This window comes from Meriones unguiculatus, chromosome 7 (assembly GCF_030254825.1).
Source record: "Meriones unguiculatus strain TT.TT164.6M chromosome 7, Bangor_MerUng_6.1, whole genome shotgun sequence".
Classification (NCBI taxonomy): domain Eukaryota; kingdom Metazoa; phylum Chordata; class Mammalia; order Rodentia; family Muridae; genus Meriones; species Meriones unguiculatus.
Genome location: NC_083355.1, coordinates 20,942,574 through 20,957,446, shown reverse-complemented (window position 1 = coordinate 20,957,446; position 14,873 = coordinate 20,942,574). Strand labels below are relative to the sequence as shown.

The 14,873-nt window shown below is 42.9% G+C and overlaps 1 protein-coding gene across 1 annotated transcript; it reads right to left on the bottom strand.

The window, feature by feature from the left end:
* Window positions 1-47: 47 nt before the first annotated feature.
* Window positions 48-14,285, bottom strand: Klhl11 (kelch like family member 11). The gene is made up of 2 exons (XM_021660730.2): window positions 13,663-14,285; window positions 48-7,542 (listed from the first exon to the last, which is right to left on the bottom strand). Exons 1-2 carry the CDS (start codon window positions 14,205-14,207, stop codon window positions 5,961-5,963), a joined length of 2,127 nt encoding a protein of 708 aa, XP_021516405.1. The 5' UTR covers window positions 14,208-14,285; the 3' UTR covers window positions 48-5,960.
* Between the last annotated feature and the right edge of the window lie 588 nt (window positions 14,286-14,873).

Here is a 14,873-nt window from a genome sequence, read left to right as displayed (position 1 = left end):
ACTCAACAGTGCATAATTAAGAAAAGAACCACACAGTGCAAAAGCAATTCTAAAGAAATACGTTTATTGAAACTTACGTTTAGACAATTAGTAACTTGAACATGAGCAAGATAGCTTTAGGAACATAAACATAATATCTGCAAGTGTTCTGAATACTACATTTCCTCTAACCTGAAGGGAGATAAATGAGAGTATATCTTGCAATAGGGGCCTGGGTACCACTAGCCCCGAAATGTTTATAATCTAAACACTTATTTTACAAATAACACAACAAGCCCCAGCCCACAGGTGGTAAAAACACCTCGCAAGCACTGTTTTTCCCAAGTGCAGAAAGCAGGAGGGGTAAGTGATCAACAAGTGCTTCAAGGCACCCCACTCGCAGCAAGGGTCACACAGTAAGCTAAGCTCTGGGAGGGTCGCATGAGCAGTAATTTGGATAAGTAAAGTCCTTGCAGCAAACGACTACTCTGTAAATTTACTATTGTTGTGTTATAAACGTCAATAACTGTTTGGTTTTCAAGACCAGAACATATGCTGTAAGTGCTAACAACAAAATGGACTTTTCTCAAGAAAGTAACAGAGTGATGAGCTGTGCCAAAAAGAGGGCTGAGAACAGACTGAATCGTTGTTCAGATATTCTAGGGTTGAAGCACCGTATTTTTCTAGTGTAGGAAGAATATTTTTTTCACATACTGTATATGTTCAAGGACATGAAATGTAACTAATATGCCCTTTGCACATAAGCTTAGCTGGAGAAAGGTACCAAAAAGAGGTCCTGTATACTTTATTAGACAGAGTAGCTAAAATATGTAACACAGCCCCAGTCTACTTATAGTGTTGCCTCTAGAATCATGAAGCAGAAAAGGAAGTATTTCAAACACACTACATGCTGCAGTCCAAGAGGGAAAAAGTGTGCACAAGATCCCGCCTACCAGCTGAGACAGGATCAAAACACAAAAGTGCTCTCTCTCCGGCTTTGCATATTGAGAGTCTGTATTTTCAAAGCTCGGTAGTTTAAAAGAAATTTTGGTCCCAGGAATACTACACATGACCAGGAAATCAAAACAAGACTGATATCGGTTAAATTTTAGGTGCTCTTGGCAAAAATGTTATTTTGAACGGGCAGAGAAAAAACAAGCTATCAGGATACATGAGACTAATCATAATCATGCAAACGGCTGCAAGTGATGATCGCTTAAACACTAACTCACGACTGACATTCTTAGTTTAAAGGTAGGTGGGAACGGCCCCTGTATGGTGTGCAGGTGCCTACTCAAGGCGCTGGACTGGCAGACTGGCCATCCTTATTGTTTGGTATAATCCAGTCCTCTCTTTGCAGCAAAACAAAGGTTCACCTGAACACATTTAAGCATTTTAAAAACTATGTGTTTAACTGTTTCCATTAAAAAAAAATTCTTTCCCACACAATTATCATTACAAGTAATGTTATATCCAGCTTAAAACTTCAGAATGTCAGCCTTGAACAGATTTAAGCAAATCTGGTTTCTTTCCTTCCTGATAAGTTAGTTAGAATATTTAGGAGACACAGGTTATGGTGGTGAAGCCACACACGCGAATTCACATGAAAATTAGAAGAAACTCAGTAGTCGGGGAAAACCTGCACACCATCATGCAAGGAAGGACTTACCCTTCATTCAGCTAGGGCCTAGGCTGCCTGCTGAGTCAAAGAAACAAAAGACTAGTTTCAATCAAATTTCAAAACCAGATTACACCTAAATCTTAGCAGTTACACTGTCTACCATAAAATGGAAAAAAAAAAAAAAAAAAAAGATGGCCCTATTAACAACTTGGTGGTGACTGTCCCAAAATACAATTCTGGGACCCAAACCGCCAAAATCAAAACACATGACATTCTCCTGGAGAAAGCTAGCATCCTGATGAAATACTGAGTGATTTGCTTGTACAGACAGAAAGGCAAGCTACCTTCAGTGAGCTTCAAAAACTCTTAGCTGCACAGATCTCTTCCAACTAAGGAAGGAGTGCTTCTCAGAATCCAAAAGCTTGTGTTACTGAGACGACTGCAGAGAGGGCTGGAGAAGCAACTCAGTTGGCAGGGTGTCTGCCTAGCATGTGCAAGGCCCCTGTCCAGTTCCCAGCACTGCAAAACCAACCAACCAGAAGACAACCCAAAGAATGAGGCCGAGAAAAAGTTAGAGCAGAGGGGGAAGATAACAGAATCTTTGTGGAAAGGGGCTTGCAGTTTCCTACAATCCCTCCAGTCTGAGTTAAATGGTAACCATAGGCAAGGACACTAACAGAAACAGGAAAATTATCAATATGGATTCTAAGAGCATTTAGTGTTACAGTAAAGAGCCAAAGCTTCTGATACTTTATCATATAATAAATTTAACTCTAATGGAAGTGGGGAGGCACAGTATTCAAACTTTTTCAGAATAATATTCCAGAATTTCTGAGAAGGTAAAGATATTCTTAAAGGAAAAAAAAAAGGGTGTGTGTGTTACCGTACAAACCATCAGGAGTCATCATTTTATATTACTTATGTGTTATTATTAGTCACACTCCTGTTGGTTGGTCTGAGACAGCTTTCACTATGTATGCTAACTAGGCTGGCCTCAGGCAAGAACTGATCTTGCTTTTGCATCCCAAATGCTGGGATTACAGGTGAACACTGCCGTGCTCAACAAGAGCCTTTTTGAAAAATTTAAATTGTGTATTGGTGTGTGTCTGCATGCATGGATGTCCATGTGAGTGTAGGTGCCCATGGGGGCAGAGGCTGTGAGCTGCATACAGTGGGTGCTGGGAACACAACACAGCAAGTTTCTGAACTGCTGATCCAGCTCTCCAGTCCCTTGAACAGGAGTCTTCTATGTTAACTGAGTGTTGGACGATTTAGCCTGAATGCTAAGTTGTATTAAGCTCAGGAGTGTGTAGACAGTCAGAAAAATGGGTAGTCCCTGATGTAACAACTTCCATGAGGTCAAAGTCTATGACAGGACAAGACTTTTTCAGTGATGCAGCTTTTTGAGGATTACCCACATTCCCAACCGCTCTATATATTGCTTATGTGGTATGACCTTCCAGAAATGGTGACTGCACAGGTCTGATGAAGACCAACAGCTCAAGAAGGGAATGAGCCTTTGTTCTGCTAGAGAGCAGCGCTAACCCAAATAGTACGGGTGTTCAAGGCACGGGTGTTCTCCAATCTGTAAAACCCTTGAATATGAAGTGAATACTGAAGCAGGCAACAAAAGCAGCATTTCACTGGTTGTCAGTGAAAACGATAGCTGAACTTTTCCTAAAGGATGCTACGTACAAGCAACTGATAAACAGGTCAGCGCAGCTTCATGCATGCAGTTATGAATCAAGTTAAGCAAGAGGTCTTTGCACTGCCATTATGCTGTTGACTTGTCAACATTAAGTCACTGTGGAAATCCTTTCTGAATATGAAGAATATTCACATACTCTCGAAGCCAATCCAGCGTAACAGTGTTTAGAAAAGATGTGATGGGAGTGAGTGTCTGTCTTTAGGTTGGAAGGAACGACTATCTAAATTACAAGTGCCAGAGGACCCAGTGGCAATGCTGCTGCTGACCACGCTAAAAATACAGGAAGTGAGGAACTGATTAAAGGTTCTGCCTTGAATATAAAAGAAAATAACAAACTGCTCTTCCAGAGACTGAGTACAGAGTTTTGGAAAAGACCAGGCCCATTACTGGTGCTATGGTGCAAGTAAAGAGAGCTCATAGTTTAGGAAGACCCCAATGACCTAATCATCTGAACCAATACCCAAGGACACACTATATTTCTAAAGGTCCTGGAAATGGTCAATTGACATGAAAGACAAACTAGACACCATGAACTACTTATAAAACAAACTGTGAGTGGAAAATGAAATTAGTGTTCTAAAGAGCCATCAAGCCCAGCATGGTGGGACATGCCTTTAATCCTGGGCAGAGGCAGGTGGATTTCTGTGAGTTCCAGGCCACCCAAGACTACATAGACTTTGTCTCAAAAGATAAAAAATAAAAATAAAAAGGGACACAAAATTAAACTAGCAAGAATACAGGTTAGATCATACAAAGTGAGAGGGAAGATCTCTATAACTTGAGATTTGCATTAAAACAAAAACAAAAGAGAAATGATGTTTCTTTGATACATCTATTAATTAAATTTGAAACAGTCATAGAACTACAGGATTCATAAAGAGAAGCTGTACAACACTTCAAGATCAAGATTACCCACAAAAGCTTAAGGCTGAGAGAGCCCCATACAAGGGAGTTCAGAAACTTAAGGACAAATTAGATCCAGATTCTTACAGAAAAATGGGAAACTATATATTCCAAGTATCTACATATGAACAAAAATTTCAATGTACTGAGCAGAAATTAATTACCGAAAATTGCAAAAGCAGTATGACAACCTACACAAGACTCAGAAGACACTCAAAAGAGAATGGCGAATCCCCCAACAGCATACACAAAAATGAAGAATATGTAGACACTGAGAGAGAATGGGACTCAACAATATGCCTAACGCAACTGAGAATTACAGATTATGACTATGAACGCTCTAAAATAACAGCTCAAGAAATGCTAAAAACGTGAAAAATTAGAGGAATGTAAATGTACCATATGATTGTCACAGAAGCTCAACAAAACCAGAGAAAACTGATAACAGAGGGGGTAGAGGCCACTGCTGCTGGAACTGATTCTTGGTCCTGGGAAGCTTATTCCTCAGGATCTATGTATGAGCCAAGCCTGCTCTACCTATCAAGCTCCAGACCAACAAGTCTACATAGCAAGATCTCATCTCAAAAACATTAAAAACCTTTTGTGAAAGATGACAGTCACTAAACTATGCAACATGTTGACAGTGTCTCATTAAATGTGTTATGTCAAATCCTTAAACTTTCAAAAACCAAAAGTATGTACTCAGATTTGGTATTCTGGGCTCTAAGTTCCAATAAAAGTCTAGGGAAATTGGGTAAAGCAATATGGCAATCAGGGGCCAGAAATAACATGGCTTCTCTTAGCAGGATTTTCTAAACTGTGACTTCCTTGGCATTTTTAAAGTTTCTTGCTGAAAGAACTGATGAAGAGCCTATAGACTATTCAGTGGAGCAAAAAATGCACTGAAGGCATCGTGTGTTGATTGTCACGCCCACTGCATCCTCATCAACACAGTGACAACTCCTCAAAGTGTTTCAAATGTTTGTTCACTTGCTTGCTCAGCTACACTGAGCACCTTTCCTCTCTCAGAAACAAACACCATCTGTGTGACTTCCTCTCTCGTCAACCATCTAAACATTAACACCTTCCCAACTACCATCTCGGAATGATGGCTTCAAGTCTGTAAATAGCTGTGGAAGAAACAAAACACACCAGACTTTGTGCCAATCAAACTTCTCATTGGTCACCCTTTCCAATAAACAAAAACAGCATTTGTAGATAAACACAGCAAAACATCATCAGTGCTAACATTCTGAGATCAGTCGCACTGAAACATTGTGCTTTTACCTTCAGATCCAGCCTCACTATTGCACATGCCTCTTGCAGATGAGAACTTAACGCATAAAATAATATTGTTGAAAACAATCCATAAAAAAGGAATATCAAAGTAAAATGTGCAAATAACACTGGTGCTTATCGTTAAGCCCCAAATATAAATCCCCAATACAAAGGAGTCATAGTTGTTGGCAGAAAAAAGGCCAAGTAACTAGACCTGCTTTTCCTCACTTCTGTTTAATAAGATCTTATTTATCAGGACACAAACACAAACCAAAGACAGGACTGCAAGCTAACAAAAATTAACACATTGAGCTGAGTGTCCTATTTGTCTTTTAACTACCCTTCCTTTATATAGAGTAATATTAAGTCCAAGTAGAAAATAAGTTATTGACATACTTTCCAACTAACAGTCCAGGCCCGTCCAGCCTCACGGAATAGGAGAACAGTTTTCAGCTGCGCAGGTTGGCAAGCTCAGCATTCAATCTGGGAACTTGGCACTCTCCGCATATTCAGGGCATGGCGATGTATCTCTTGCATCTGTCTGATGCGGTCCTTCTGCCACATTAGGTTTTGGGGCATGGGGTATCTCTGCGTGCCATGCAAGTACCGGTAGGGGATCCTGACGTGGCAAGCAGTGGCCCTACAGCGGGGCTGAGGCATGGGAGGAAGGAGCATCCACCTCTTTCTCTCAGCGCAGTATCGGTAGGCCTCCTTCCGGTACTGCTTGTCAATATCATCACTGTTTTTCCAGCCTCCAATAATGAAGACGTCATCTTTGTAATAGCAAATGGCTGCTCCCTCAATGCTTAGGACTTCTGGAGGCAAGCTTTCAAGAATCTCATCAGATACCTGACCGGCAATTTTTCTTACTGCCTCTTCGTTTTCTAAAGAATAACTCTTGGGACAGCATGATGCTGTCTGATAAAAGTTTGAATTGACCACAGACATCTGGAAAAAACAGTAATTGTCAATAAGTGGTAACGATTCCACATCTTGCCACTGTCGAGTCTCTGTATCATAGCAAGTAATTACAGCCTTCAACCCATCCTCAGTGTCCCGGTCCACAGGAGTACGGGCAGCAATGTACACAAACCGGTCTTCGATGGCTAGTGCTTTGACATCTCGAAGAATCTTTGGTGCTGATTCTAAGTTGTACCATTTATCAAGCTCAGGATTGTAAACCGTCACATCTTTAAAGCCAGGGCTAAAATTGCCATGTCCGCCAATGCTATACAGCTTCCCTTTGACTTCTGTTAGCCCAAAAGAATGCTTTCTTGTCATCAGACTACAAACGTGTTCCCATGTATTCAAGTTTGGGTTGTACCTTTCCACAGTTTTAGCAAACCCTGGTTCCATTGAGCCAGCAACGTACACGTAGGACTCTGTGACTGCGACAGCATGCCCATCAAGGTGATTATGAATGTGGGGCAGATTCACCCATCGATCCTCATCAACAAAATACCCCACACATTCACTTAAATAGTCTCCTCCTTCTGACACACCTCCAATAACCATGATTACGTCCATGTTTTGTCCATAGCGAGGTAACAGTGAGACATGTGAAGCAGGATGTTGGAGTGTGCCAGACTGCATATTCTCTGCTCTGAGAGCATGCCTCTCCACGGCATCAGCCACCAGCTTGACACAAACTTCGTTACTGGCCACTAGCCGCTCTGGTTTGACATGCCGTGTAAGGTAGGTGGGTTTCATCTGGGACAACCTGAGCAATTTAAAAAGTTCTTCAAAGTATCTCTCTCTCTCTTCAGCATTTCTCTGAACCCACTTCAAAACAGTTTCAAAAAGAACCTCTTCAGAATCTACGGTAATTTCCAAGTCTGAAAGCCAGTCTCGAATGAGATGGAAAGGTAAGGTATAAAATTCTTCATCCTGAATGACTTTGTAGAAATTTCTACGTATCATATCTGCAGCTTTCAGAGCAAGCTGGCTCAGGGTGTACATGTGGGCTAAACTATGAATGGCCACACAATTTGAGAGATGAAGTTTTTTCTTGAGAAATTCTCCACAAAATTCTTTTAAACGAATTAATAAGAATCTAGAATCAGGAAAAAAAGAGAAAAGGTTAATTTTAGAACGTACTTATTTTAAATGGTTGCACTGTAGATATAGCTGAATTATACAAACTGAAATGGTAGGATTAATCTCATAAATACAATGCCTGGAAAATGAACACCTCCCCCCGACCCCCATTAGCAACTATTATGCTGGAAAGTCTACTTTTCAGGAAGAAGGGTTTGGGATTGGTCCCACAATGGAGATGGCTCAGTAAGTAAAGACACTTGCTGGAGTAAACCTAGAGACCAAGCCCTAGAACACACGTAGAGGGAGAAAGGAAAATTCATGTCCCAAAGTTTTCCTCTTACTTCCAGATGTGCACTGTGGCAACCATATGTCACAGACACACAATAATACATTAAAAAAAAAAAATAGAATTAGAGACATGAGTATACAACAAGGACAAATGACAATCCAAATACATTTCTGACATTCTTTCTAATTCCTTTGCAGTAATTGGACCTCTCAGATTATCTATCTATCCGCTTTGTTTTGGTTTTGAGACAGGGTCTCAAGTAGCTCAGGCTGGTCTCTAACACACTATGTAGCTAAGGATGACCCTCCTGCTTCCATCACCTAAGAATTTAAGGCACACAGTGCTACTTCCAAGCTTTGTGTTCTTAATTAGGAAAGGGTCTTGGTAAAGAGGCTTTATCCAGTCTAGAGGCAGGCAGGAACTATAATGTCCTTGAAGTTCTGCTTGGTCAGATATCAGAAATAACAGCAGCCTAGACTGAGTCAGAGATCTTCAGTCTTTACTCTAAGGGTGGTCATCATTAAAGCAAGGAAGACAAGATAAACTCAAATATCTGAAGCCAGGAAACAAAACAGAAATATAACAAAAAACACATATATAGGACGGTCTATCTAAAACAGGGGGGAAAAAAAGAAAGAAAATAAAGGAATGAAGAAAGGAAGGGAGGGAGGAAGGAAAGCTTGGTATATTAACAGAACACTGCCTCACTCACTGAAATTAATTTAAGTTAAAACAAAATACAACAATGTTGGCCCAAATCATAAATCTGATTTATGATTGATCACCACTTAGCCAGGTGGTCAATCTGAGACCATGGTGTAAAAGAGAAAGATCCTTTAACTGAGAAGAACCTTACAATCTAAGAATGTTGTCATAATGACAGGCCCATTTCCACTCAATAATGGTTTATTATGGTTACTGTGTTTAATAACTACTTACTTACAAATACAGATGAATTAAGACAAGCTCTCTCAACTCTTAAAGAAACATTTCAACCTTAGAGATAAAACAAAGACAAGAGATGTGGCTAGTGAAAGTTCTAGACTCTAGAGTATAGAGGATCCCAGACAAGTCTGGGTGCCAGGGCCACCTGAGTCCCAGGCTTCCTTGAACATCTATGTTTAGCAGGTAATTCTGAGGCAAATTCCCTTAAGACAGGCTTGGGGAAACATTACTCTATGAAAACAATAGCTATTATACACTAGGCATTGTTGTGTAAGGAGCACTGTGCTGGGCACATCCATTCATGTTTCTCACGGTACTGGGGCCTCATAGGCAATAGGCAGGTGCTCTACTATACAGCTCCTCCCTCCAACCTTCTTTTTTTGAGGCTGGAACTAAGTTGCACAGGTTGGTCTCTAACCTGTGATCCTTCTGCCTCAGCCTCCTGAGTAGCTGCGATTACAGTGAGGCTCTGCTCTTCCTACCATTTCTAATCCAAGCATCATGCAGAGCTGGATCACAGACAGTGTATGCGGACAGAGAAAGAAAATAATCCTGCCTCAGAACTCATTAGATTAAGCCTGACCAATACAGAACACTTAGAATAGACTCTGTGAAAGAGAAAAGTTATGTTTTATTTTAGTTTTTTTTGTATTTTTGAGACAGAGCTTCTCTGTGTAGCCCTAGCTGGCCTTGAAGTCAAGGAGATAGCCTGTCCCAAGAGCAAAGATTTAAAGGCACACACCACTACAATGTAGAGAGTATTTTCTGTTTGTTTGGTTTTTCACGGCAGGGTTTCTCTGTGTGGCCTTGCCTGTCCTGGACTCACTTTGTAGACAAGGCTGGCCTAGAACTCATAGTGATCCACCTGCCTCTGCCTCCTTGTGCATTTGGGATTAAAGGTGTGCGCCACCATGCCGGCTTAGAAGTTAAGAGTTTTAAGTAAACTGCCTAGAATAACTATTTTCTCATTTCTTCACCCCTCACTCCTCCATTAGGAAAAAAAAAAAAAATCAGACAGACACAAACACGATAGCTCTTCCTTTCAGTTTTTCATTCAACAAACTTCCTTTCCCAGTCCTATACCCATTCTACCCTATCCTGAGGAGCCAGTCTTGTACTTGAGAAAAGAGAAGCAATCAGGTGGGTAGGGGCTTTATCTTTCCACCAACTAATTCACCTGCAGTTAGACCCAGTATTTTCTTTCTCAGTTGACCTATGGTTTTTGTTTGTTTTGAGACAGGGTCTCTCTATTGTAGCCATGGCTGGATTCAAACTCAAGACTACCTGCTGCTGCTTCCTGAGTAGTGAGATTAAAAACATAAACCAGCTCAGCCAGCATCCAATGTTTATTATTTTTGAGAAAGGGTCTCACTAAATAGTTCAGACTGGTCTAAATCTCCTGCCTGGGCCTTCCAAGTGCTGAAATTACAGATATACAACACTCAATCTCTAATGTTCTTTTTGTTTGGTTGGTTTCATTTTTTTCAAGGCAGGGTTTCTTTGTGTAGCCTTGGCTATCTTGGATTCGCTTTCTAGACCAGGCTGGCCTCAGACTCACAGAGCTCCACCTGCCTCTGACTCCCCCAAGTGCTGGGATCACAGGTGTGTGCCACCACGTCCAACTTCAGTATTTAATTTTAATACGGATTCTGACCTTCCTTGATTTCAAAACCTACTCCTGTGTCCATTCCTCTGCTCTTACAGTATCGGTTTCTCCTCCTCCACAGAATCATTATCTTCAGCAAGGAAATATGTTCCTCATTAGAGGAAACGAAGTAGGTACTGTATCTCAAACCCAGTCCTCTTAATGGAAATACTTAACTCAATGTACAGAAATACTTAACTCATCACCAACCTCCACTGATCAATCATCTGACAGCTAGACTCCACTCCCTTTTTAGGCTTCCATTGTATCAGTTCACTCTGCTAGATTCTTTAATAATGTAGAAAATCCCCTGCCTGGCCCCTTTTCCCTTATTCATTTTTTATGTATTCTTTAGTATATGTATTTATATGCATTTAATCTGTTCCATGGCTGTAATTATAAATTATATGCTAGTTTCCCCCAATCTGCAGGACACGTATCTCTACCTCCATCTAATGCTCAACCTTTTGGTTTTTTGCTTTGAGACTGGGTCTCCCTATACAGCTCTGGCTGTCCTTGATTTTATTTTCCAAGACAGAGTTTCTCTGTGTAGCCTTGGCTCAATTTGTAAACCAGGCCGACCTCGAACTCATAGAGATACGCCCACCTCCTACCTCCAAAAGTGGTGGCTTTACAGGTGTGCACCACCATGCCTGGCAATTTTTTCGAACATGGGTCCTCAGGAAGAGCAGTCAGTGCTCTAACCTCTGAGCCATCTCTCCTGCTCCTCTAGCTATCTTTGAAATCACAGAGATCAACTGACCTGTCTCCCAAGTGCTGGGATTAAAGTTGTGCTCCCTTTTTGGTTTTAGACAGGATTTCTCTGTGTAACCCAGGCAGACCTAGAACTGCTCCTCCTGGCTCAGCTTCCCAAGAGCTGGGGTTACAGGAATGTGTCACTATGCCTGGCTCTTTTTTCCAGTATAAAGACTTATAGTAATCTCAGTGTTTGAAGATACCCCTATTTAAACAAACAAACAAACAAACATACTTAAAGGTGCTCCGATTTGGGTTAGAGGCCAGCCTGGTCTACAGATCGACGGCCAGGGCTACAGAGAAACCCTGCCTCAAAAAACAAAAACAAACAAAAAAAAGATTTTATGTTTAACTCTTTTGCCTGCATGAATGTATGTGCTCCACATGTGTATCTACTGAAAACATCAGGAGTTTTACCCCCAAACTGGAGTTATAGATGGTTGTAAACCACCATGTGGGTTCTGGGAATTGAACACCCTTCCTCTGGAAGATTAGCTATCTCTCCAGCCCCTGGAACTATCTTATTTGTTACATTGTTTCTCCTTGTGATTTCCTTCATAACTTGACTGGAGACCCAGTGTTCTCCAATCTAACAGCCTATCCAGACATCTTGACCAAGTACACTGACCTTCTTCTGGTATCTGCTCTTTATTTTCTGCATCTTTTGTGTATGTGGGTATGAATGTAAGCAGAGGTACAAGGCTTTGACATTAGCTGTCTTTCCTTGATTGAGCTCCACCTTTTTTCATCTAAAAAAAATTTTTTTTTAATTATCTGGAATGAATTATCTGGCCAATGAACTGCAGAGATCAGCCTGTCTCTGCACTCTCTCCAAAGGCAGTGGTTACAAGAATGTACTATCACACCCAGCTTCCTTCTGAATCCAAGCCTCTACAACCAAAGCAGCAATTTCAGCTAGTCTCTGAGCTGGGCATGGTGGTGTATGCCTTTAATCAAAGCACTTGGGAGGCAAAGGCAGGTAGATCTCTGAGTTCAAGGCCAGCCTGGTCTACATTGTGAGTTCCAAGACAGCCAGGGCTACACAGAGAAAACTTATCTCTAAAAACCAAAAAATAAAAATAAAAAAATAAAAATAAAAATAAAACTAGTCTCTGGCTACAGCTCTTGCTGCACCCTCCCCACTGTCCTATCCTTATTTCAATACTGATTTATCAAATAAAAGAGCATCAGTTTTCAACCCCTTTGATTTTTAAAAGTTCAGCTCCTTTTACAGGCCCGTAAGGCCCAAAGCAGCAGTTCTAAAAGACCTGGGTTAGGTGATGCTTTTCACAGGGTTTTTGTATCACACAGCATGCATGTCAGATATTTACATTATGATTCGTAACAGTAGCAAAATTACAGTTATGAAGTAACAATGAAATAATTTTATGGTTGGGGTCATCACAACATGAGGAGCTGTATTAAAGGATCACAGCGTAAGGAAAATTTAGAATCACTGCTCTAGGGAAATCCATTCTTACCACCACTCTGGTGCTTTTGTTCCTCCATCCAGCTATGTATAACCAACGCTGTCCTCTATCCCCTACCTGAAACACACTCCCTTGCCACCTACAATCCCTCTACTACGTCTTCTGAACATTCTCTCTCCACCCAATTTAAAAATAGCTCCTCTCAGCCCGGCAGGACAGCCAGGACTACATAGTGAGACCCTGTCTCAAAAACAAAAGCATAACAAACAAAGCAACCATAACAACAACAAAACCCCTCTTCTCCATCAGGGCCTTCAGCGCACATTTCAGTTTGCATCACAGCTGTAACAATCACTCAACAGGCTATATAATCAGTGTTAAGCAACGTGAGTTCGATGAGGAAAGGGATTTTCAAGCGTTTTGATCACTGCTGGATCCCAAGCACCTTATCGAGTTCAGTGTCTGTTGCTCAAGAGGTGTGCGTTAAAGGATTGGTAACGGTATCCCTACAAACGGTATCCATCTGTCTCCAACCCGACCCCGGGGGGGCGTCCACTCTATCTCCCTACAATCCATTTCCCACAATAGCTGAGGAAACCCTTCGAGATATTTAGAGCAGGCCATCCCTCTACCCAGCTTCCCATCCATCCCACCCGGTAAAATCCGACCCTTTTCCCAATGCACACCCTCCTCCCCTTCATCAAGCAGACACAGGCTCACCGGATTTTCTTTTTAAAGTCCTTTCTCTAAGCCCAGCTGGATCTTGACTTGAGGGCCTTGAGGAAGCCTGTAACGTGCACCCAACCCCTACTGCACTGCCAATTTGCCATTTCGAGGACGGTTTAAATGTCACCTCCTCCATTCCGCAGCTAGCCTCTGTTTTTAATGTCACCATAGGGGCCACACACTACAAGCAGTTTTTTCACTGCCTTTGTCCCTACACCTGGAATCTGCGCTCCCGGGTGCAATGCGCACAAGCTGGACTCGCAGGGGCATCCTCAGTGCCAGGCGCGGTGGCATAAGGAGGGCCGCGGGCCCCCAACCCTCGCTCAACCCCCACGGTCTTACCTGTCAGCCAGCTCTAGCACCTCGTGCACGCTGCCGGTGCTCACTCGGATGCGCCCGGTGTACATGTACTCGATAACGGCTTCCACCGTGTCAGGTTCGGGTCCCGGCTCCGAGCTCCACTTGCGCATCTCCACCCGGCCTGAGCGCGACTCGGAAAACTGGCCCGAGAGCAAGGGCGTGAAGTACTCGGTAGCGGCGGCCAGCACCGAGCGGTGGGCACGGAACTCGCGACCTCCGGCGCCGCCAAAGCACAGGGTGATGTCGCAGAACAGGCCTTGACGCCGCTGCTCGTTCTGCCGCCAGGACAGCTCGGAGCAGTGAGTGCTGCACTCGAAGTCCTCGGCCTCTGGGCCCGGATCGCCCCCGCTCGCCTCCATGGAGGAGATCCCGGGCCCAGCCCCGAAGTCTACGGTGCCACTGCCTCGGACCTCAGCGGCCAGGCCCGCGGAACCGGCGGCGGCAGTCTCCATGCTCTCCATCTCCAGCACCTGAAGAGACGCAGCCGCGGCTGCCGCCGCCGCCGCCGCCGCAACCGCCGCCGCCATCTTGACGTCGCCGCACCGGGCCCCTCAGCTTCCGAACGGTGCGGCAACTCCGGTGCGACACAGAGGCATTCTGGGATTAAATAGTGCGCGCTGGGCAGAGCTGCGCCTGCGCGCTTCCGCCATGCTTGCGCCCCCTAGCGAGGCAAGTGCGGAACTGTACCCAGAAAAACTCAGCTCCGTGCTTGAAGAATTTTGTACTTTCAATTGCTTTGGAGTGTATCGTCACTACCACGCAAGTACACGCGCAAAATTTTTGTTTGTTTGTTTTTGAACTCGCTCTGTAGACCAGGACAGAGAACTACCTTGTCTCTGCCTCTGCTGGCATTAAAGGCACGTGCCACCATGTCCAGTTTATATGTTTTAAAAAAATGGCTTTGGAGTTAACAAATTGTAATTAATAAAAAAATTAAATTAATTTAAAAATGGCTTTGGAGCCTGGAGGCAGAGGCAGGCGGATCCCTTTGAGTTCGAGATCAGTCTGGTCTCCAAAGCGTGTCCAGGACAGACAGGTTACACAGAGAAACCCTATTTCAAAAAGCAAAAAAAAAAAAAAAAAAGAATTGAGGACAGAAAAGGCGAACGCCTTTAAACCCAGCACTTGGGAGGCAGAGGTGTTAATGTAACTATTGATTTACTTTTTTCAACTGTCTCTTATGTAGCCCGGGG

Bases quoted from the DNA above. Each gene is read 5' to 3' on its own strand.
- Klhl11 (XM_021660730.2), bottom strand. From the start codon at position 14,207: ATGGCGGCGGCGGTTGCGGCGGCGGCGGCGGCGGCAGCCGCGGCTGCG. The intron at 7,543-13,662 runs GTAAGACCGTGG...TCCTGATTCTAG, and splicing joins GTGCTAGAGCTGGCTGACAG to ATTCTTATTAATTCGTTTAA.